Source organism: Centrocercus urophasianus, unplaced genomic scaffold, assembly GCF_019232065.1.
Source record: "Centrocercus urophasianus isolate 14NV4802_14NV808 unplaced genomic scaffold, USGS_Curo_1.0 seq_25, whole genome shotgun sequence".
Classification (NCBI taxonomy): Eukaryota; Metazoa; Chordata; class Aves; order Galliformes; family Phasianidae; genus Centrocercus; species Centrocercus urophasianus.
Genome location: NW_024884811.1, coordinates 14,754,499 through 14,779,957, shown reverse-complemented (window position 1 = coordinate 14,779,957; position 25,459 = coordinate 14,754,499). Strand labels below are relative to the sequence as shown.

At 33.9% G+C, this 25,459-nt stretch overlaps 1 protein-coding gene across 1 annotated transcript in view; it reads right to left on the bottom strand.

Moving 5' to 3' along the window:
• Nucleotides 1-25,459, bottom strand: part of RICTOR (RPTOR independent companion of MTOR complex 2) — an 83,796-nt gene that overhangs the window by 10,140 nt on the left and 48,197 nt on the right. Inside the window, exons 11-31 of the mRNA XM_042825547.1 lie at nucleotides 24,275-24,357; nucleotides 23,177-23,264; nucleotides 22,113-22,203; nucleotides 21,917-21,983; nucleotides 21,715-21,795; nucleotides 20,460-20,560; nucleotides 18,561-18,723; nucleotides 18,067-18,168; nucleotides 15,193-15,239; nucleotides 13,301-13,436; nucleotides 12,548-12,747; nucleotides 11,849-11,975; nucleotides 9,236-9,400; nucleotides 8,682-8,758; nucleotides 8,489-8,567; nucleotides 6,945-7,054; nucleotides 6,726-6,813; nucleotides 5,914-6,006; nucleotides 4,951-5,057; nucleotides 4,105-4,334; nucleotides 2,379-3,402 (exon numbers count right to left, since the gene is read on the bottom strand). Coding sequence (XP_042681481.1) covers nucleotides 2,379-3,402; nucleotides 4,105-4,334; nucleotides 4,951-5,057; nucleotides 5,914-6,006; nucleotides 6,726-6,813; nucleotides 6,945-7,054; nucleotides 8,489-8,567; nucleotides 8,682-8,758; nucleotides 9,236-9,400; nucleotides 11,849-11,975; nucleotides 12,548-12,747; nucleotides 13,301-13,436; nucleotides 15,193-15,239; nucleotides 18,067-18,168; nucleotides 18,561-18,723; nucleotides 20,460-20,560; nucleotides 21,715-21,795; nucleotides 21,917-21,983; nucleotides 22,113-22,203; nucleotides 23,177-23,264; nucleotides 24,275-24,357 — 3,259 coding nt within the window. The remainder of the gene's footprint in view (nucleotides 1-2,378; nucleotides 3,403-4,104; nucleotides 4,335-4,950; nucleotides 5,058-5,913; nucleotides 6,007-6,725; nucleotides 6,814-6,944; nucleotides 7,055-8,488; nucleotides 8,568-8,681; nucleotides 8,759-9,235; nucleotides 9,401-11,848; nucleotides 11,976-12,547; nucleotides 12,748-13,300; nucleotides 13,437-15,192; nucleotides 15,240-18,066; nucleotides 18,169-18,560; nucleotides 18,724-20,459; nucleotides 20,561-21,714; nucleotides 21,796-21,916; nucleotides 21,984-22,112; nucleotides 22,204-23,176; nucleotides 23,265-24,274; nucleotides 24,358-25,459) is intronic.

Below are 25,459 nucleotides of genomic sequence, written 5' to 3'. Positions count from 1 at the left end.
TACTACATTAGACTGAAAGAGATTGTGTGTAGTGATCAAGAAATTGTCCACACGAGCACAGCTTGATTCAGGAGACCTGGTATGAAAATAAAACCCAATGCTATTTATCATTCAAACATAGCCAAGAGTGGCGGAGAGACTTTTGAGGTAAGAGCTTCAGGAGTAAGAAGCTTCAAGCGTGGCAATGTGTTCTGAACATCAAAAGACACACATTTCTCAGGAACAGTTTTTCTTAGATTGCTGCAGATTATTACACATCAGGAGCTAGTGTGTCGTGAACATTTGATTTTTTGAAACGGACTTTCTGTCCTGGAAATTATTTCCTGTAATTGTTGTAGGTCTTTGGTTGTTGCTGTTGTTTAGGTGGACAACTGAGCTGGTAAGGATTGTAAGATTGTAACAAATTTACACTGAAATCAAAACAAACCACTGTGTTTTGATCACGTGAAGTTTATGCAATGGCCAAGTGAATGAAAGACTATGAGGACATTGCTACTCTTCCTATACTGACAACTACTGACAAATTCTTACAAATGCTAAATACAGTAGTGGCAGAACTGCACTAAGTCTCAAGCCATACTTGAAAACCCAGATTAGTTAACAATTGCAGATTTTATTTCATAATAAAATGTTCTATAATTGCTTTCAGTTTAAAATTACAAAAAAGTATAAACTGTAATTATTTGCCTTCGCTTATCCTGGCAAATCGTGCATGTAGGTACTAGCAGGAGAGCACAGCAGGAGTTGAGATAAACACCTTAATATTTCTTATTTGTCTTTAAAGATTGAGGTGGAAAATTTGTATACATTATTTTGCGAGGCTAAAGAAATAAGCTTGTCGACCTTTTGACAGAACCGACCAGCTAAAAAGATCACCAAAGTCAGATGACTGCTTCTTGGCCTTGGAAGACAAACAGCACAGAATATCTCTTCCCATTTTACTTAAAGAGCAGTTCAGGACAGTTTATTTAACTGGAAGCAGTAACATATGCAGAAATTGAATAGACCAACCTCTCTAATCAATTATATCAGTAACCAAGACAATCCAACAACCTTTCATAATATGCCACTCTAGTTTTCAACTTTCTTAGATGAGCACTTCAATCACTGCAGTTCTATGTTAGGAATACTGTTAAGTATTACATTACATGCCGAGTCTCAAGATGGAAGTCCACCTCAGCAAGGCTCACTTTGCAGATCAAATGCATGAATGCAAGGAATGGTGCAGCATGACTACAGCAACAACAGAATTTGTTAAGCCACTGATACTGCACTGACTTGTTCCTATTTTACACAGGATGCCAGTAACAGAGCAAAGAACAGCACTTTCTGTTTGCCAGGATGGCACATCTTAACTACTGAATCATCCTCAGAATCATACTCAGTTTACTTCTAACTTAACTGATCAAAGGTAACAAAACCCTTCTATGACATTTATGCAGAATCTTCTGAAAATATCAACATATTAATATTATTCTTAATCAAGACGAAAATTAACAGTAACAAGCAGATGTAATTTACACACAGCTGGTTGTGTGGAATGCAATTGCAATTCTGTGCAATCAGGAGGTGACTAATGTAACTTCCCCCATTTCATTCCTGTGAGAAAGGATGTTTAGGAAAGGTAAATGATAGAACGTGTATTTTTCCTTCCAATGATTACTTGAAAATCCAACCCATTAGTTAAAACAGATCTTAAAGGACAAAAATTTGAGAAGCAGAAAGTTGTTAAGCACTGACTGTAGCTGTTGGAAACAGTGTCAATATTATGAGTTAGATATCTTATATAACCAATTCGTTTTCAGAACATCTAATATCATCCAAAAACAAAGGAGATAACATTGCAGTCTAAAAACAAGCCCAATGAGTAAAATCTTTCCTCTGTTCTGCACACGAACATCAGTGGCAACAGTATTTCACCTCTGGCTTCAATGTCACAATGAACTTGAGTATGTTGTATTGGCAGGACATGCTGTCCTAAAACCTTACCAAGTGACATTAAGAAAATTATCTTCTGAAATACAGCTCTGACTGCATAGGCAATGTTACGCAACTGCAACTTCAAACAAGTCATGTAATTGCATTTGAATCATGACAGTCAAACAGAAAACAAGAATGATGGAAGAAAACTCCTTTGTTACCAACAGCATTTAAAAGAGTGAGACAGCTGTGAAAGTTGGGCTTCCCTCAGAGCACTTACAAATATAAAACTTCTCATTAGCTTATTGCACTCCTAATATCAGCACTGAAGTATGCTAAAGGATGCTGTAGCAACTGTCACTTTCAGATGACTTTGGAAAAAATATCAGAACAACACATTTCTTACTCAATTGCTCTCCTAGCTTTGAAGAAAGAATAAATACAGAATAATTTCTTACCGGCTTGGGGTTAGCCGAGAATCCAGGCTGCCAGACTTCATGGTAATAGTGTCAGTAAAAAGCACGTCCTTTGCTGGAGATGCTAAAGCTTCTGAATGAGACAGTGAAGGATGCATCCTCTGTTGCTGTAAGCGTTTTAGTGTAGCATAACCAAAGGCATCTCGAGAACTTGTGTAGCTGAAATTATAGTCAGCAAGACTTTTTATTGTAGCAAGAGAAGGAGCTTTAAGAGACTGGGCTCTCCGAGGAAGTGTATGAGAAGACCCCGGTGGTACCAGAGACACAGAGTTTGATTTTGAGAGAGGCAGATGGTTAGACTGTGGTGTCGAACAGTGACTAGGTTTAACTGTTTTTGTGCTTACCACAGTACTCAAACTTCCACAGTCAGTGTCTACATTTGTACTGTCCACACCTACAGTCTCCCTTGAAGGGCTAGAACTCATTGAACTTATGCCACTTGTTGTTGTATCCGTATTAAAACTTAAACTACGACTCTTGAAATGTGTTTGTGTAGTACCATCCCCTATTAGCCTTTCTCTGCTTGTGTTTTCTCGGTGAATTTCATTTCCAAGACCTTTCGGCAGCTTCAAATCATTTTCTCCAATACTTGGGGTACTATCAGTATCCTCTTTTGTTGGAAGTAAGCACATGGAAGTTTCTGTTGGTAAAGTCTGAATTTTTGGAACTCTGAAAACAGGGTTGAATTCCTCTCCAGAAGGAAAGTCTAAGGAAGGCTCTGTTACGGTACGATTTCGCCTCAGGCTTGATTTACTGTCAGATGATGTCAGCTTTCCTCCTTTTGGATCACTGCTACTTCTGTGTTTTTTATTAGGTAGAGTAAGAGAGTTTAGAATGCGATTTTTCACAATTCTGCTTGATGAAAAAAAGGGAAAAGGACTACGGTCTTTCTCCTTTGAAGGCCCAGGTCTGTCGTAAAATATTTGTTCTCCATCTTCTGTAATATCTAGGAAAAATGTACTAGTGGAAGTACTACCAAAACGATCATCCTCCATGATGAACATACCTGAAATCATGAGAGACTTGTCGATGAAAAAGGACAATGCGCATCAAGTAAGTCATGAAAAAACAAGCTCCTGAACAAAGCTAAAATTGTTGCGTATGTGGCTTATCGTTATGTTCAACTGAACCTTTTTTTCTTCAGAACTTAGTACGGTGAATTAACTAACTTCAGGAACACCCATGCTAAAATTTTCTTTGTTTTAAAAGAAAAGCCATGCTATCTTACTTCAGTGCATACATCCAGCTACTAAGATTACAAGTGGTACACTCCTTTAATGGCATCTAAATATGGTATATATCTGGATTCAAATTCAAAATATCAGTAACACTACAGACAAAATACAACAATGCTATGTGTGTATCTATTTATTTCTAGATATTCCTTGGAGGAAAAGCAAGTTAATGTACATCTAGAGCATGCGCTTCTCTGTAGGGTACTACATCAAGCTGCCAAGACTTGACTATGAATTACTAGCTTAGCCTAATGTTAAAGTTTCTTACTTCTACATTAAATATAATTCTGAAGTACTACTTTTTTCTTCTCACTTATTTATCTCTCTGAAAGCAGAATCACCTCCATGCTTTCACTCTTCTTCCTTGCTGATATCACTTATAAACTACTTACCTAACATCACCCTTGCAAAAGAGTGAAACAACGAAACATTTGTTTCGCTTTCTGGTTTGATTTTTTTTTTTTTACACTTACTGGAAGGTGCAGATTCGCTTTCACTGTTATGCCTAGAACTGGTGGACTCAGAGTTTAAGCTAAGAGTGCTGGGTATAGAAGAAAGTTCATTGCAGAGCTGCTCCATGTCATCAGGAACCACCGGCCAAGGCTGTCTACGACTATGTCTTACTGCATCCCAGTTATGATGCTTCAAAATGTCACATCCTTGTTTAGTTTTGGCTATTAGACCAAGCACGTAGACACAGGTTCTGTATTTAATACATACATAGAGAAAAAAGCAACAATAGCATCAAATTCAACTAAACCTTTTTTACTTTTTTGTAAGGAAACACTTTCAAAACAATTCAGTAGAAACTTCACAAAGTTTTTGTTCCCAATTTTCATTTGGAAATAAACAGAAAACTAAAAAATGAAATAAAATATCTGAAATTCATTTAAAAAATATCTACCATCCAAAAATAAAACAACTACAACAAAAAACTCAAAGTAGAACATGAACAAAGCTGCACAATTAGGCAAAAGAACATCCTTTCAATGATATAATCTTTTAAGAATTTGAAAGATGCAGAATATAAATGACGGAATAGTAAAGTGATTCCAGAGAGGACCTATATACGCTTTAACTGCTTTTTAAAAGAGACAGAAAGTACTTTTTTTTTTTTCCCATTTGCCTACTGTTTATACTTTTGAACTTGTATATAATTTTGAGAATTTTCTCAAAATCTGTTATCAATAACCCTTAATAACTGATTTCAAACTGACTTCCAAGTGGCAAAAATACATCTACATGAATGAAGCAAGAATATCTGAGAACCTTCTGCGCCTGTATTCTAAAAATTTTGTTTAATAATTAAATACACATACCCTCTAACGGAGAGAACCTCACAATGTTGGGCAAGTGCCATTATATCCGGAATTACATTCTCCTCTTGAAGCAAGTTAAGACCCCAGTTTGATGATCCAATGTTACCCTGGAATAAAATGGTTTGTCAAAAAAGTTTTGACTTTGATGTGACCTGCAACACCAGTGAAAAAAGGCCTCAACACTTTTGTCAGTGGTATGGTTTCTATAAGCATCCTCACAAAGGTTTTAGAAAATTTAAGCAGCTTCTCTCTCCTTTTTGATCTTAGTCAAGCAAATCCAGTAAAGGACAATAGGATACAACAACTAAAACTCCTAACAGCTAACTAGTACACACTCCTCAGGCTACTAATTCTACTACAGCCAGCAGTAAGATCTTAGTTTACTTATTTTACTTGCCTGTTAAATAAGCATTTTTTATATTATTACACATTTGATCATGACTGTTACAAAAGAAAATTTAAGGAAGATAGGAAAGAGGTAAGTGAACAATTAAGGTGATTAAGCAGCTTTAGAATTATAGCTTGGATAGGCAAAGACACTAGGTTTTACTCAGTGTTATCCCCAGTATCAGAGTTGCTAAGACTATATTCACAAATCTCAGCAATGGCAGCAAGCTTTCCTGTAGAAACATTATATTTTGGAACACAGAAGGTTGAAACATCTGATTCCATATTAACACTGTCACCACATGTTGAAATTTATTCTTTTTTTACATGTAAAAACAGTAATAATAGTCAAAGCAATTACAATAAAGCTTAGACAAAACAGACATAGTAAACAAACTTCATGTGATATTCCAGTTATGATATATTAAAAAAAAAATCAACTGAGAGGGAAGAAGCACAAATTTTTGAGAAGAATTCATAAACAATGGTTTTAAAGGATTTTGTTCAGTTACTTCAGAATCAAAAGTTGTGAAAGAACCCAAACTGCTGTAAAAAGGTTGTAAATCTGTAACTAACCAAGGCCCAAAGGGCTGCTTTCAGCTGCTTGATTCCTTCCCACTTATCCAGCATTGGGGAACGAACAGTGTAACTCAGATCTGTAACAATACTCTAAAAGAGAAAGAAAGAAGAAAAAATATTCAGCTGAAAATGGGACGGACGTTTCAGTTGAAGAGGTTATCTTACATACTTTTAAATTAGTGCTTTATGTTTGCTAAAACTGCATCTCACTGTGAACAGCTGCAGCCCTGGCATAATAAGCGCAAGTTAAGAGGAATGGTAATGTAGCTAAAAACAATATCACCTCTGAATGAATCAGATTATCTCAGATTTTATAAAGGCAAATTTCTTCCACTTAACACACTACAACATAGGCACTCCAAAATTTTTCAAATTTCAACACAATTCATCTCTTTTATTTTGAATTCACTTTAAAAATCATTTCAAACAATAACTAAACAGCTTTTTTAGCATTTCTGAGAATTTCAAGTTAACAGAAAGAACATTTTATTACCTCGCCTCCATGCTTTGATACACATGGAAGGACAGCCACTAAAATAGGCACTAAAATATATTATAACTAGCAATTTGCTTCCGACTGTTTTTTTTTTTTTTACTGATCATTTTAAGAAAAATACTGTAAGGAAAGAATTTTACATGAATCTGGATGGAAAGGTTGTCTTCACAAAATTATGGCTCCATAACATTTCAGATTTACAACCTACTTATTTTGTAGTCACTATTTAACTGACATCTCTTAAAACATATTCCTTAAAAAAGGGATGCTGTCCACTAAAATCCTTCAAGCTATAAATCATTACAGTTCTCACCTGAGACTCCAATAAATGGCAGCCTGTTTTATGGTGCACCAGTTGGCCATAAAGGTGAACTGGCAGGTAGACATGTGGTCGCTGTAATCTGGTGGGAAAAAAAGAAAAAAACAAAATGCTTTCCCAGCAATTTTGAAATTATCTATTACAATAAATTACACTGAAGTGAGTTACACAATATTTTTTTTTCAGATGAAGATTCTTGTGGACAGTGTTTACCTTTGGTTGCTCCTACGAACATAGTTATCACCATCAACAGGTTTGCGATAAGTTGTAAGTGCTTCATTTAGCTGTTCTTCAATCAACTCAACATACTTTAAGTTGTACTCCTAAAAGAAGGTAATGTTTGACATAATACATTTAGGTGGTTTATTTTTTATCGTACGGTACTTTATAAAGAAGAAACACCAGTGCTTGTTAATTAAGGCTGAGTTTCTTTATGATCTGAACATGATGTTCTCCAAAATAACCATGTTTCACTCATACGACTTCACAGAAAATCAAGAACTGATTCCATAACTATTTCAGAAAAATTGTTAAAAGGAAGGAAAGAAACATTTCACATTTGACTTTAACCTGAAAAATCTGAACAGACCACAGTACATTTCAGTATACCTAATACTGTTTATAAATTAGTCAAAAAATTGTTTAACAGCCCATTTAATTGTGACTATTAACAAAATGATTAACTACTACCTCAAGAAAATAAACGTAAAAATTGTAAAAACAAAATAATACATGAATACTACTTTTAGTCTACCAACAATGTATGAATGTTATTGTAAAAGTAATGCCTCTTGTTTATTTTCATGGAAACTACAACATACACAAAGAACACGTTCTCAGCTACTAAATACTATTTTTCAACATAGCCACCACCATTAGCTAATTCCCATTCTGTGGTGTAACAGCTGTGCAAGGCCATGAGGAAAACAATTTTTCTTTCACATCCCTGCCAACACTGCAGTAGCACACCAGCCACTGCTGTGTGTCTCACCGTGCTAATATCCAGTGTTTGGTCTCCACAAATGTTCCACAAGTGTGAATGAATGTCAATAGGTGCAATTTTTCCCACATGGACAAGTTCAGTGACACACCTTTGCTTCCTATGTACTTCCATGTCAGATGCCATTTTGACAGACTGCCTCTCTGCTGCCATCTGTTGCAAAGCAACGAAGCACAACAGGACGCTGCTGGGAAGACTCAACCTACCTCTACTGCCATACCACCACCACCTACCTGCCTCTGACACTGTGGAACAGCATAATAAAATAGGAGACATTACTTTCAGAGCACACTTCAGAGCACACTTCCATATTTTTTTTATTTTGAATGCATCGTGTGTTCCTATCCACTTCCTAACAGCATAGGCCAACTCCATCTTCATGAGATTTGGACATAACTTTAATTACCTATTACCAGTGTTGACACACATCTTGAAAAGCAGTATTCCTTTCCACATTTCTTAAAACAACCTATTTTGGAAAGTCATTACTCTCAGTGTATTAGCTGGAGAAGCAAAACTACATGAAAGCCCTGGCTAAAAGAGTACATATCAACAGAGGAGTTAAACAACTCTAAGACCAAGCTGTCAAGCTTTATCAGCAAATTCTTAAGCCACTGAGGGAATACATGTATTGGCATTAGTAATGCATATGTAAATCTACAATATTTTAAATTACATTTTAGCCCTCTCAGGTGTGTTCTTATACGTTATCTCTTTCTAATTCCAAGTGAACACACATTTTTATTCTTCGTATTACCTTTTGCCATTTTTCCATTTGCTTTGTTACGTAACCTCTTTCATTCAGATATGAAAACCCCTTTGGAATGGACAGAAACCTGCAAAGCAACAGCAGACCATCAATACCAAACTTCAATCACATAATATGAACAAAAACCAAATGCTTATGACTTCCACAGTGTGAATTTCAACAGCATACTCAATACATTTACCTCAGGAGTAGAAGCAAACCCTTGTCTCCAAGGTGAGATAGAGCTGGTTTCATTTGGATAAGGGCATGAAGATTGGCCTAAGATAATTAAAAATGTTAATTATAATATTTATAATGTTATATAATATATTTATAATGTTAATAAAATTAAAAAGTTATATCAGAGCATTATAACCCTCTAAAAACTACAATTACAATAACCTGCCAGTAATGATGCTGTGAAGTTTTCATACAAGGAAGTATCAAACAGCACTCACTCTTATATCATCCACTTTTGTCATAACATACGTAATTCTTCTAAAAAGACTTAATGATAAAATACATTAAGACTGAGTAAATATTTATAGTAAGCAAAATCTACTTCTTATTGCTATTAACGGTGCAGTTTATAAACCACATGATGAAGAAAAGAGTATTACTAAGACTATCAAGGACAATCAAGAGAGCAAAGCATGAGTAGCTTCCTGAACTTCTCCTCTGTAACTGGAGGGGTGGTAAACAGCATAGAGTTGCTTACCACCATTGAGGGAGATGAAAAAGGGAAAAGATGCTCACCTTGTCTTCACATGCCTCATCTAGAATATCAAGTGCCTCAGAAGAAATAGTTTTATTTTTGTCATGTAGCTGGGTCACCAGTAACTCAATCCCCCAGTTGCTAAAGAACTCTACATTTGCCCTCAGTAATACTCGTAAGTGTTTTGTTGCATACAGCCTGCAGCTCTGCAAAAGCAAGGAAAATAAATGTTTTTTTGAATGGAAGAAAGATAGTCAATGCCTTTAATGATTTATCACTTTTGAAAATACATTTTCAATCACCGTATTTTACATAAAATAACTGTACTGAACACCTTATAGCATTAAAACTATAGTCCATTATAGAACTATATTCAAACAATAAATTTGAGTCTGAGATCATAAGTAACTCGATCACTGTCAAATCTTACTTAACGTCTCTAGTGTTCTTATACTTCCAAGGCTATGATACCTCTAACCTAGTAAATTTTCTATTTGTTAAAATATAGAGGATCTATACTGGGGAGATATGTGAGTATCTGTACTATCAGAGACAAGTGAATCTGTACTATCAGAGACAAGTGAATTGGTCCAGACTGGGCACTAAGTAAGCTGTCTAAACAAAGTATGAACTGTAAGTCTTGTTTCATTATTTCATCTTCAAATACTTGCACATTTTTACTTATTCAATATATATTTATCTTTTTGGTGGAGAGGCTAAGGGCACTCAAGCTGTCCAGTCTGGAGGTGGCCAAGAGGTAATTCACTGCTCAATCCAGCTCCCTGAGGAAAGGAAATAGGGAGGTGCCAGACTCTCTCCTGGAGATCACTGGCAGGACGGGAATGTCACAGAGCTGTGCCAGGGGAGATTCAGACTGGACATAGCAACAAATTCCAGGGTAACAATGCAACTAGCTTCCTAGAAATGTGGTTGATACGTTATGTCTGCCAGTATTCAAGAAGCATTTTGGTTGGGTAACGCCCTCAGTATAACCTCAGGTTAGCCCCAAAGAGGTCAGGCTGTTGGATTTAGTATTTCCACATCCCTTCTAAGTCTAATCTATACACATTCAGTTAAAGCAAGAAAAAGAGCATCTTTAGCTCATGAAATGAGAAATATTTCATTGATAACATCTCAGAGAAATAGAATTTGAAAGAGAAGAAGCATTATTGGAAATTGTCTTTAACCCTTACAAAGAGCTTTTTATAAATTATGCTCAGTTCCATGCCTTGTTAAATCTAATTTAGAAGCAAGAGACAGCACAAAAACAAAATCACAATCTAACGTATGGACTATAAAAGAGAAATCCTTCTACAGGCATTTGTTTATTTGCTACACAGGCTGTACTCATTCTTTCACGTTCTCATCAGAAATCCTTAAATGGGCAAAGTGGAAGAGCATGTAATTGCCTTATTTGAACTGGATGTTTTTAATTAATTGCCTGTCCAAGACGGCAGATTGCTAGTATAGCTAGAATATATATATTCTCCCTATGGTTCTGAAGAGTGAGAAGTATGAAGTGGAACAAGTTTCGATTTCTCCCTGTCATGCTCTCTAAATACAAAAGGAGTGCTCTATCTTGGACAGTGTTTCAGAGTTCTATATAATAAAACCCATAAAATGGCAAATACCTTCCCTAACACCTGATAAAGATTTACTTTCAAATTACTCTTCAGTTAATGGAACAACTCACGCAAGCATGTCACTTCAATATTTTCCTTATTCTTTTGAATCATCTTATTCTCCCAGACCAGACTACTCCTTCCAGTTTCTGGATGAGACTTACAGTCTTGCAATTACAAAAGCTCAAAAATATGGCCTATACCACTAAAATACAGTTAATTCAGCTGATTCAAAACAATCAAAGAAATCAGACAAAATTGCTAGATCCAAATATTGAGAGATGGTATTGACAATATATGTATACCAGTATTGCCAAACAACACTTCAACAAGTTCACATTTTGCTTTTCAGTCAAGCAGAATTCAGTGAAATTTTCTTCTCAAAACTCCAACAATTCAGTTACTGCCGTAAGAATGCATGTGCTAGGCACATAGAAAGCAGGAAAAGAGTTTAAGGAAGTTAATTATTGATGTATGAAATTATGTGTGGTTGACAGAATCCATTTCTTCCAGATGAGATAGTCTATTTTATTTGTGTTTCGCCTCTCTCAGATCAAAAAAAAACAAAGTCCATTTGAATTCTAAGAATTCCAAGTAGGCCAGCTAATCAGGACACAAAATGCCTTTCATTATCCAATGTTCAAGAGATCAATAAAGGAAGTTTCACTATTTAAGGGGTTCCAAAAGTAAATTTTCCTTTTTGTTTCCTAGTATTATCATAGCACGAAGATTCAAGCTCTAATTTTTTCAATATTTCTTAACTTTATTTTCATCAGGTTTGCTCCCCTTGGTACGCACATTTAAAAAATAATTATCTTCAGGTATGAGATGTCTGTTTGAATGACTGTAAGTACTGAGTGCAAATGGAGTAGAAGGTATAAAGTCCATTGTAAATACAAGAGCTACATGAATATGACTTTCATTTTACTAAATACAAAAGCTCTTCTGAATTTATACAACATCTTAAAAATGTCACAATCTTGGATAATAAAGAGGCAAATAGAAAAGGTACATCAATTGAATAGCACTTACATCCGTAGCTGCTGTCAGAATTTTAGACAGGATGACTCTTGCTAAGCCATCTCTGCTGTAATCCAAACTAGAAACAGTCAGTTTTAACAAATGATCTTGGTTCTTCAAAGAACAAAGATTAAGAAGACTGGCAGGAGAAAAAGAAAATATCAGTATTTGAATCCAATAATATCCACTTATTCAATTAACAATTTCAACTTAGCCTTCTGAATAAACCTTTATTTCTATAAATAAAGAATTCAAAGCAGGTTCCTATGAAGTGACTTTAAACTATTCAAACTGTTGAAGGGGGGGAAGAATAAAGCACTAAATGGCAAGAGAAAAAAAAAAAAGCTTTTAAAATGGTTCTGTAGTAGCTTTGTCAGCACATCTAAACTAGTGATTATTACAAAAATAAATGCTTACGAAGAACTGTTAACAATCTTCATTCTAAAACACTGTAAAACCGTATGGATTTCGTTATCTTAAAAAGAAACAACCAAGAAGACAAAATAGAAACAAATCCCTTCACCTCCCCACCACCAAGAGAAATACAAAAAGAAAAAAAAAATCCATCCTATAAACATGTGGTTTCTACTTGATGTAATCACAAGAATTTTGAAGTCTCCAGCTTTATAGATAGCAGCCCTCATACAGAGTTTACAAGTTCTGTAATGATTATATTTGTGAACACAATTCAAACAGAACAAGAACACTTACCACTGAAACACATTACATTTTTCAAGCATTTTGACTCCATGAGGATGACAAGAAAGAGTACCAAAAAACAGAAAATAGTGTTGACTAAGGGTATTTAGTAGCCCATTATTTTGAAGACTTCGTTCAGGTTTCATTCCTGATGAAGAGTTGAGCCAATTAACAATATCCTTAACCAGCTCCTCCAGATAACCTTGTCCATCCTAAAAAAAACAAAGATTAAAAGCATTTACTAGAAACTGAACTCTTTACTGAAATCTGCCATTTTAAGCTTCTTAAATGTACAAACATAATACAGACACAAAATAGAAATGTTGACAGGTAAACAATTCACACTAAAAAAAAATGTTCCAAGTTGTTAGAATCAACTCTGGTTGTTCTAGGAAAAGGACTGTTCAGTGATACTTTCCCTACTTTTCTGACTCAAGGCATAAGCCTTCAATACAGAGGAAAGGACATAAAGAAAGGACAAATACATATAGCAAAAACATAAAAATCAACAAAACTAAACAAAAAATCCCCCTAGAATGTAATAATAAAAAAAAAAAAATTAAAGAAAATGCATTTAACAACAAACAAACAATTCAGACTTAGGTATCTCCTCCAAGTCTCCTCTGGACAATTCAGGATTTTATGTTGTATTTCTTAAGTATGTTGCTCATCTTTGGTTTAATGCTGAAAAGTTTTCTTAAGTTTTTACTCAAATATAGGGTTTTTCGTTTTATGCATTCTCCCTTGTAAATGAAAATGTCTTACCTCTTCTGATTCAAGAAGAAATTCAGTAAACTGACAACCCACTACAGTGAGCTGCTTAGCTTTGGCATAGTCCAGATCCAGATTGGCATAAAGTTTACTGCTAGGTTTATAGAAATATAACAATCTCCTTACAAACCTATGGAAAGTAAGAAATAACGTGTTATTTTTTTGTAAGAAAAGCAATGCCTAACAGTATAAAATGATGCTGCTATAAAAGGTATTTTATCACTTATTGCTTATTGGCAATACATTTTCAGAAGCCATTAAAAGAGAGTAGCAGGTACAGTACTGGGTCTATCCAGATAATTTCAAAGCTGTCACTGTACTCTGTGTTACAAAGGATTATCTGTCATGACCTAAAAATATGCAAAGGAATTCAAAATCTCTACACTCTTACAAACTGCAGCTTACTTTTACTTCTTGTTTATGTAATTTAGTCTGCTATAATTTATTCAGTGCCAAGAGCAAAAAAAAAAAAAAAAGTATCTGCAAAGTAAGTATTTGTCCTAATGTTTGTGTGACACGACTTTTCATCAGCTATAATAATTAATGCTACTGTGGAAGATACATTCTTATGCTCCGTTAGGAAAAGGCTACATTTATTCATTAACAGTATTTTCACTCATCTCACTTAAGCATTTCTGAAGCAAAACAGTGCTAGCAATCCTACTAGCAAATAGAGACTCACTGTTCAAAAAAACTTCACCTCTGCATTGCAGAAATGAAACTTCAGCAGAGCTTCCCCCTACCATTTATTAGTACAAAAATAAATGCATGTTTGTGCTTTCAAAGATCAATATTCTATCTGAAGGTAGATAAATCAAACATTAAGGAAGTTTATACAGCACTGCCTTTAGTTAAAAAAGGTGAGAGTAGATAACTATCCCAGTTACCAATTACAAATGAAATCTGAGAATTTCATTTTTTTTTCAAATGAAGGGTAATTTATTACCTATTAGCCACGTATTGTATTAGTGCCTACATTTATACATGAGCCTATTATACAAGAGAGCAAATATATAAAAACATGTATATACACTGCATGAACTGTGCATCTGAAATTTGGCAATCTATATTAAAAAAAACTGCAGTTTTCCTTTAATAGTGTTTCTGTCATATTTCCTGGCTAACAGTAAAATATATCAAACGTCTTCAAAAATACAAAATTAAAGGAAAAATCCTCAGCAGTGAAACTAGAGCTGTTTAGCAGTTTAATTACTTTTAATTTAACAAGCAACAGCATTTTACAGTCATTAAAACATGTATCCCACAATCCTGTAGAAGTTTTATACTATCTTAACTCCACATTTTCCAATTTTCTCACTGAACTGCAGCCCAATTGCACTGCAAAACGAGGACACAATAGCACTGTCCCATGCAGGCAGGTAGAGATGTGGGTATCATAGACAGGACTGCAGATACACCTTTAGAGAAGCAATATTAGAAAGCCAACAGACTTGGCAAGTAATCCTTTATCAAACAGCACAAACAAGCAACTAGAAACATTCTTCTCTTAGATTTTGATGACAGATGTAATGGTACAACTACACAAGCATAGATCTATTTCATCAAAAGTTGTCAACTGTTGCCATGAAACATTACTGTTTTAAATAACAGAGAGGTAATAAAGTTTAAAATTAAATAGGGTTTTGTAAAACTCGAATGATCCTTGTTAAGTGAATAGCTATATGAAGTATGCACAGAAACTACTAAATCCTAAAGTCCTGCCTGTTTAATGCAAATACTGAAACCTAAATATTCACTGTTTTGCTGCTTATGTCCAGATTAAGTTTTAGAAATGTGACATCTCCAAGGAATAGCTTATTGAAATTATCAAAGAACAGTTTTTCCAACTCCTTTCCTCAAAGCAAGTCTATGTAATTTTTACATACCTGTGCAATTGTTCATCTTTATAGTTCCTTAGATTTACATTTGGCCACTAGAAAAATAGGAAATATAGCATTACATGAAACTTGTACATCAGCTGAATATTAATAACTAATATTTACTTATTTCTTTTGCATTCAGCTAATATTTTGAAGTGTAAGATTCCCTGCTAATGTTAATGCTAATCTAATGTTACCAAACCAAAAAACCACCTTATTTTATTGAAAAGGCCATACTTCTTGCTCCAGTAACTATTATATTTTTTCTGGGACAGAAGTGGAAATTGTTGGGTGCATGCTATCTGCAGAAGTCCAAAATTATAATGAAAACAACAAACTATGACATGCTAATGAAAGGTAAATAAAACTGCCTTACTATCTGTTCCGAAAGTAAACAACACATTTCAGTATGCATAACAGTAACTGCTTTTTTAAAAAAATAAATCACTATTAATCTGATTTGTTTTAAAAACTGTCATTCACTTAAATCACCTAGTAATATATTATTTAAATTCACAGAATCATAGAATAACCTTGGTTGAAAGCACCATAATGGTCATCTAGTTTCCAACCCCCTGCTATGTACAGGTTCACCAGCCCCTAGACGAGGCTACCCAGAGACAAATTCCTCTGCCTATACATGAAAGATGTTCTAAAAAGGATTGCAAAAAGTACATTTTGCTGGATCTTTCTCTTTTTTTCTCTCCTTTCTTTCTTATCTAAGCAACAGAATTATACATTTCCAACGGGTATATTAGTATTAAGACAGCACAATAATTAATTATCAATAAAACTGACTATACTAGTAACACTGGTTTCACAGCACCAGACTAAGGGTGCAGACCTGTCAACAGCAAAGTCTTAATTCTTCCATACTGACCACCAGCACTTCTGTTCTTCTTTTAGCTATCTAAACAGCAAGTTGAGCGAGTAAAAGGCAGAAAGGGACCACATGAGACTGAAGTAGTAAGGTGGTAAGAAAGATGATGCTCCACAGTCATAAGGTTGTGACTGAGAGTGGAAGGAAGGTGTATAGCCACATGTGATAACAAACTCCAAACACTGAAATCTGGATGCAGTTCATTCAGTCTAAAGATGGACTGCTCTGGCAAACTATACAACATGAATGTAAATTAAGATAACACTAGCAGGAATTGAAGTGGTTAGAACTTAACCAGAAAGCACTGTGACTACTCATTGTGAAAGAGAGAAGTCCCTAATTTTGAGGCATTTAAATCTGTTTTACTGGAGACTACAAAATACACTGCAGAGGATATCTGACATTGTAGGGAAACTGACAGCTCTACCTAGAAGCTTTTCTGCTTTAACAGCTCAGGAAAACAGTAGCTCTTAGTTGTCCTTATAACTAAGCTCCTTAGTTATCCCTATAAAATATCCATTACCAAAATATTACACAGCTTAGATAATGTGATATTTTGAAGAACAGCTTCTTGATTAATACCCTTAATATTAAGTAAAATAACTGACTAATATAAAGTTACTTAAATTACAATAAGAATCTGTAAACAAGCAAAATTTAGTGAAGCAAAGCTACTCTGATATATATGTGTGTATGTATAAATATGCATAAACATGCATACACAAATATACACATACACATATACCTAAATGTATCTATTTATATATATATATATATGCTTATATATAAATATATATACACATATACATACACACATTTTTAGGTCTTTATAGCAGACAGATTCTTGCTTTCTCAATCAGCCTTTTAATTTAAAAGTTTAATTTAAACTTATAATTTAAAAATATACAAATATTCTGGGTATTTTGTGGTAAGTTTCCCTGCATGTTCATTTTTACTTTGTTTTTGAGTGCAAGCTTGATTATGTCAGTACTTCAACCATTTTATAGCAAGCTAGTTATAACAAAGACTATTGGAAAATATTTCCTGAGAGTAACAAAAGTATGGTTTTGCTACACAGAATGACAGGAGCTCCTTCGTCTTTAAGATGATGTACTGAATACTCAAAGTTTTCTTGCTCACAGGAATTTCAGTGCTCAAAAAAGAGATAGTTCTCAGAAAGAGATGAATGCTCTCCTTATCAAAGATTTCCTGTTATTAAATGTCGTACAAAGTGAATTTAATTTTATAAAAAATTGTCTTCATTAGTTAAGTCTACACATTACTAGTAACTTGGCCAAAACATCTGAAGCTTAACCTCTAACCCAGGTATAATATTAACCTTCAGCTCATGCTATGTGAAAGTAAACAAACATACAACTATGCTAAGAAACTGAACAAGGTAATATTTGTATATAGTTCAGACAGAAGTGTAAAGTATTGGTAACTTTAAGATCATTATATCTCAAATCTATTTCTATTCAAATAAAGCCAAATAAAATTTAACAAAATTAAAAATTAATTATTTTAATTAATAATTTTAATTAATTATATAAATTAAAATTTAATAAAATTTAACATGCTTTTACAAAGACATCTGTGGATTTATTAGTAGTGCGCTTTTCCCCTCGTGCAGCTTACAGATTGTTGACAAATTATACTTACTGTGTATTGGTATACTGTACACTATTTTATATGTTATTTATTTATATTGTAAGTATACTGTACACTGTACGTACAGTATATTGGTATTGATTAAATCAATTTCCGAACTTACTGAAATTAAGAAGACTATCATAAAATCATCAGTGTTAGAAAAGATTTCCAAGAACATGTTCACCTATCACCAATATTTCCCCACTAAACCATGTCCCTTAATAAAACATCTAAAAAGCTAACTATGGCATATAGTATGAAGTTAATAATAACTCTTATGTGAAATAGAAACAGTCTTTTTTCCAACAGGTGCTTATAAAAATTGTATTACATCTTTTTATGCTCACCTTCAGTATGGTCCCTATCAGATTCCAGTTCCACTCAAGATTCTCCTTATGGTTGAGAACCTGGCTGTCTCGCAGATTCATGACCAGTGCTTCTTCTGTATCCTGCAACAATGACATGAAAAGTTTTCTCATATCACTGCTGTAGTTGTTACACGATACACTTACTTTTCATGTACACTCATTAGAAGCGCTCTGCTACACAGTAATTTGTACCTGAGAGTAAACTGCACGGTTGTTCTACTGTGGAAGTAGTAATCTAAGAGCAAGAGACCATAATGCGACCTAAATTGCATTAAAATTATTATACACTCAATCAAGTTCTAGAAAACACATCATGGTATCTACAAGTAGATAAAGAAAATATTGAATGAAACGATCTATAAAAATCATATTAATTACTCTGCATTAAAAAGCGAGGTGGTAGGATGGGGTGGGATTTAAGTATCCAAAATACAATTTCAAATTAAATTCTGACAGATTAATAATGGTAATACCTTTAAAATAACAATGTCTTTCTGCACACGGTATTGATCCCTTTTTTGATGGGTTGAGATTGCTTTCTGTATAATATGATCTAAATGAAGGCTGTAAGGTTTAGGTCCTCTTTTCTTCATCTCGTGAAATCGTTTTAAGCAGTTCAGTGCAGCACTTGCTCGTCTAGTAAAAAAGATATTGTAATCATTGTTTGACCACTAAGAGCCAACTAAAGAATTAGTGCTATATACTAAATTCAATTAGCATAGCTCAAGGAAGATTTCACCAACAATTCTGAAGCCAAAGACGCTTGTCTTGATGCAAGTTTTCATACATTCACGTGCTTTAATCTTGCAGTGAAATTACACAGAAAATATTCAGAATTTCTCCTGAAGAACGAGACTTGACACCTTTTCTTCTACTCTATAACCAGCAGTGCCCTTCACACTTCACAGAAAAATACAACAGTTCAATTACAAGGTATCTACAGAGATCATCTAGAACACGTGAAGATTAAAGCTGAAAAAGTATATAAAACGTCACAGTAGATCAACACTCTGCAGTTAAGGGATTAGAGTCAAATTGTCTGAAGTAGCATTCCTTGTCAGTTCTCTTCCTCCCCTTATGACCCCTAAACTCCCGGGCCTCAGCAGCGTCAGCAGTATGCTGTCTTCTTTATATCTTAACAGTTCAACAGCAGCATGTAAGAAATTTTCTAGTAAAAGACAGGCATATCAATAAATACTGCTAGCAGAAAATACTACTGAGCATATGAAGAAAGTGTAAACATGAGAAGGTAAGCCTATCACTCTTTCCCACGAAGCACAGGAAATATTCTTAATTTCTGACATCTTCAAATAAGCAAATATGCAGATTCTTTCACCTAAATTATACAAACCTAGGCCTGTGTAGACATTTGCAATTTTTTATGTTCTGAAAAATTGCAGTGTCCACAAAAACTTAGACTGCCTAATGTAACACTACAAAATCTTATTTTTAAAACAGAAACAGGATTTCTTGCTCTTTTATCGGATCCATAAATGCCAAGAAGTACAAAACCTGAAATTCACAAGTATTTTTCACTCTTCCTTTCCTCCCAGAGTTCTAAGTGAAATGCCCTGCAAAATACCCTGCAAACCGAGTTTCAGGCAAAGATACACAACAACCATTTTTCTATTAATGGTTTAAACCAGTATATACCAAGAAATAATTTTCACCTCAAATTACATAATTTTTTAAAATATTAATAATAATTATATCTAGCACTTTTCATATATTAATATTCAGTTTCATTCAAGTTAGGTCACTATTCAAAGACTTGTTTGTGTTTTTTTTTAAATCAAACTACTGACACTATTTGCAACAAAAGAAAGGCCTGTGTTGTGGCTCAAGCCCAATTAATAGACATGTTTGTCTACAAAATAGTATATCTTTCTTGATAAATATTTTCACATACCAAAATCTTTTGGTGGCATAAGGGATCTTTAGAAATACAAAGAGAAAATCTGAAACTTTCTGGGAAGCAATCTACAAGTGTCACTTAAAATTCTACAACAGCAGTTTGCAAAGATTCTGTAAATCATCACTGATGATACAACAAAACAAAATGTGAAGATAACTTATCAAAATACTGATCAAACAAGCCAGGATGGCAAAAACAATGACCAAATTAACAGAAGGATTTTCTATAACTTTTTATGTAAAGAAAAAGAAACATTCCCACTCACACTCACTTTAAAAAGTCTTCTAAAAGCAAATACAGGTAAGAAACCTGAGTTTACACACACATTTTAAAGATACTGGATCTATGAAATTCTCCCAGCGTTCCTCAAACAACTTAAATTATGTGAAGCACTTTTTGTTCAATTACAAGAAAGGACATATTTATTTTTGTTTTTAGAGAAACTTGGAATTCTTACAATCTCTTCTCTTTCATGATGTCAAAAGATGCTGCCATATTCATTAGCGTCGGTAAGCAGTGCAGGTGATGACTGTGAGAATGAGGGAGAATCGTGTTTGCCTGAACAAAAAAAAAGAAGTCTGGTTATTATAACTTATTATAACATTTCTGTCTTTCACTGATGGATCAGCATTTGAAAAAACCTACTATTTCTCATGAGAGCTTCACACATCCATGAAAATTTTTCACATATTACCAACAATAACTGGGCACAATTTTGAATATTTTATCTAATTAATAAATCTGAATAACAATTAAAACTAAAAACAATTGAAACAATTGCAGGATTCCATCTTGAAATTTTTAATTTTTCTTTTTTTTTTTTTGCATTGGTGGTAGCTGGAAGGAAGAGGTAACACGCAAAAACATTCAAAGTATCAGTTATCCTTTTAAGTCACGTGTATGAGAGTACTAAAATACATATAAAATCAGAAATACAATTTCACCATGTCCATTCAATACTTTTGCACAACGAAAGATACTTCACACACAAAAATTAGCAAAAAATACACAAGAAACCTTAACAGAGAGTGTGTACTCTCCTTGCTGTCAATAAAGGATGTGGAGAAAAACAAAACCACTTGTTTGGCCAGAAATGTAAACCATACCACTTCACATATGACTAACAGTTCCTCAGCAGGCTGCAAAGTAGCACTTGCATGTGCATTTAAGAACATCATGTCCAGGCAAGAACAAACAGATCAAATTTTCTTCAAACACAGAGAGGCAAGAGGCATGAAACAAGATGTCTTCAACTTCTCTGTGCTATTCGGAGGCTATCAACAGCCGTGTGGGAAGACCAATTCAAGTTGGGAGTTGCACAAATGAATATTAAGAAGTGCTCCAGTTGAATGTGCAAGTTTCATCTGTGAAGCAGAAAGCTAAGCATGCTGTCACTAGTACCTTTACAGAAAAGCTAAAACAAGTAGCAGTTTTATTCTCAAACAAAGTAACAGATAAGTGAATTCGCACACATCTATCTTAAAAATACAATGCTTTACTGAGGCAAGGTGGAGAAACAGTGAGAGCTGGAGATGAACAGCCTATTAATTCATGCTGTTTTTAATGTATGAAGTGTTACAAAATAAAAAAATAGCCTATTGCTTTGATGGAAAGTGGATGTTCCAAGTTCCAAACAAATTCCAATCTTTACTAACAAAATAACTATTTTCAATGAGTTACTAATAATATTCTCAGAAAGAAACTTTACTTACCATATGCAGAAGTTCTCCCAAAAGGATAGTTGCTCTAACAGACACGTGGTCATCACTACTGGTGATCACCTCTACAAGACCCTGGAAAGTAAGTTAAAAAATAATTACAATGTTTAATATATGATGTATATATCATATCTCATTTCAATGTTTTTAAGAGATAAGCAGTAAGCATCTGTCTCAATCTAATACCACCAGTTACCTCTAGAAGTCCATTGGTAATAAAAGCTGAAAGCACTAAAGCCAAATAATTATCCATGAGATCAGGCCTAAGGAGAAAAACATAGGGAAAGAGTTTAGAAAAAACATTTTTTTTTACAAATTATTTCTGCAAGAGAAAAGCAATTCTTTTGTACACCATAAACCAAAGGCTTAGTCTGAGTTTATTAAATACCCACCGTGACCTGGCTCTATGGGGTAATATAGTTTTAGCTTCAGCAGCTACAAAGCCATCAGACAGTCTCCAGCAGTCCTGAAATCTGCTTGGATCTACAAGAAAACAAACAAAGCCAGTGCCAATTATAGCTCTGTATTTCAGTGTTATTTTAATAGTAGTTTTTATGAGCAGGTGTACCCTCAGGGTTGAAACTACAGAAAACTTTTGTTCAAAAAGGATTTTCAGCAACTCATTCAATCCACACTACTACACAAAGTGAGGCCAACTTCAAAGCTAGGACAAATATTTCATTTAGATATCAAAATAAAAATTTTTCCTATTCAAAAACACAAGAAATTTATCCAACTGAAAACACTGTAACATTTTTAAATGTACATGCGTATCTAGCAAAGTCACAAGTGTGCAACAAATAATGATTTATTAATAGTGAAGTTCAGAACAAGGATTAAGCTTCTATAATCAAGCCCTTGACAGGCATCCGTAACTAGAATTTGGAGGATGATGGAACATGAAAGACTCAAAATTACTCTCTTCAGGCTGACATTTTTGTGAGAAAGAAGTAGAGGACATTTTTAAAGCTTGCAAATAAATAATTCTAAACTTAAAAGAGTAACTTTTCTTAATGTAGACATGAAAACATACAATTACCCTAGGAAAAGTAAGTTTCCTGAAGTGCACTGAGGAAAATTAGCATATTTTCAATATACAGAGATACTTTTGAGTAACTTTTCTGTGTCAGCCAACACTTCTACATACCAATGCTTCAAACGCTTTGAAGACTAATAACGTGTATTGTACAGTCTTTTGTGTAAATGCTCAATTATGCTTCATTACTGATTTTCTATCCAACTTCGACACATTAAGTACGTCAGAAAAAAAGTGGACTTGTAGCTTGAACACTGTTAATTTGTTGAAAAAGGATTTTAAACAGGACTTCAGAATACCTCGTGAATTCACTGATGAAAAAGTTAATACTGATATAATTTGTAATCCAGGGGAAAGATAATGGGTTCATCAGATTTGTAGAAGAATTTGACAGAATTCTTGTGTGAACAAAATACTTACCTACGCTAAGAAGTGCCTCAATAAATTCTTCTGCAACAACAGGGAGAGGAAGACGAAAAATGTCATAGAGAACCTCAAGCAGACCTCGCTGCAAAAAAAACCAAAAAAACAAAAACAAACAAAGAAAAAAAGCACAACAATTTGATACATTTAGAAAATACAGCCATTCTGCTCACTATTAAATTAGCACTGAAGTTGATTTTTGCAGTGTGCTAAAACTGGCAACTGATTTGGAGTTGTTTTTTGGATTATAAGCATGTTTTCTAAAGGAACCTGGAGAAAAAAGGAAGTTCTGCTCACTTTACAATGGTGCCTTATTGTCACTGCAATCTAGAGAAACATAAGCTCCTCAGATTATACATACATTTTTTACAAAATATTTTACTCTTTATTTTTTATTTTTTACTTATTGTCAAAGCAAAAACTGATTAACTTGCGCAACACTGATATAACGTGAATTCATGGAAATGATGGACATTCTCTTAATGCCTGCACTGTCTGTAGCAATTAAATATCAAATGAAAAAAAAATCATTAAATAGTAATGTAGTAATTAAACATCATAAAATATGAATGAGAACTAAACTTAAAACCAAGAACAGCAGTTGAAAGTATATTTTTCTTGACAGCACCAATTTCACAGTATTTTAGCATATTTCTAAAATTTGTTTTAATACAGAGTAATTTCAAGATATATATAAAATAAGAAAAGAGACTAAGACTAAAAGCAAATAAACTGAAAGAAAGTAAGATTACAGATTATAATAGTAAATCAGTTCCAATGCCAAAAATATTCCTGCGTATACAAATATTTTGTTTACTGCCTGCTCAGGTCTAACACTTTTTTCCCTTTTCCCTCCTCCATTCCCTCCTGTCAGACAGAGTGAGCTTTGATTCACACTCCACTGACACAGAAAGAGCAGGCAGCTTGACCACATGGAAAAATCACACAGGAAATTTAAGGGTCAAATAAATTCAAGACTAGTGGTCTCATATTTAGATTCTCTGTTAGACCACTAAATTGTTTTAAAAAATTGTAAACATATTAACTAAAACATCAAATATATTCCTATTCCAGTAGGAAATATTTAACACTTACCCGTATTTCCATATTTGGTATACAAAGTACCCCAATGAGAGACTGAATCCCAGAATTTCCAGGTTTGCACAGACTAATAATACCTAGAAAAAATTAATACACAATGTTTCCTCACCAAAAAAAAAGAGATATTAGACAACATTAAGTGATTTCTAGCTTGAGCAAAAGTGCAGATGACAAAAGTTACTAATCACTAGCATTACGTCATCTTTCATTTTCAATCAATGTTTAACAAAATCTAGTAATTTCAACACTAAGAGATATAGTTTCTTTTTAATGTTAACAGTATTTTTAAGTTATCTCCACAAAAACAATATTCACAAAGAAGCTGCATACAGACAAAATCATAAACAAAGGATCGGTCTTAGGCCAGAAGATGTACAAAGAACTATTAGCAGATTCTGCAACAAAAATTGTGTCTTAACCCAACCAGTAATTAGTTTCCTTTTAATCTCAGATGTATTCTGAAAAGCAAGTTTAAATATTTAGAATAACATTCTCTATGCATCACTTTCAGTCATCTTATCCCAAATAAGAAGGACTCACCTTCCAAAACAACTTATTTTATTTCACATAAAATCTGACAGCCTTTCTCATACTTGGTCCTTCTACACAGTATTTTCACACAAGTTTAATTTCTTAGCATTAAAAGGATGAATACTTAAACTGTTTTTAAATGCTACTGAATACCACCTGAAGTTAACCACTACTTTGATTTTCAGCCTCAGTTTATACTTACATCTCTTCATTCAAGATGTGGCTCCTGAGACAGCAACCTTGCTCATTTCCTTACTGTTTTTCTTCACGTTACAAAAGAAAAAACCTTACAGTAACACTATTCTAAAACCAAAGAAGTTTATCCAAGAAATAACTTCACATGAATAAAAAAGGGCCCAGTTCTTGGAACACATAAATAAATCTTAATTCAGAAGGAAGTACTAAAAAATGAAATTAGGTAACTACTTAAATTGTTTCAGTAAAAACAATTAGTTAACTTTTATGATGTACTTTATGTGGAATGATATCCTCAAGTTCATAACTTCCATGTCACAAATACTTATGTCTAGCTCTGTACCCACAGAGATCATTTTTTTTTTCCCAAGAGTAGTTGACAGCCACCTTCCTACTGCAATGCAGGAATAGATTTCAGTGCACAAAGTCACTGCTGCATGTCCCAATTTCAAT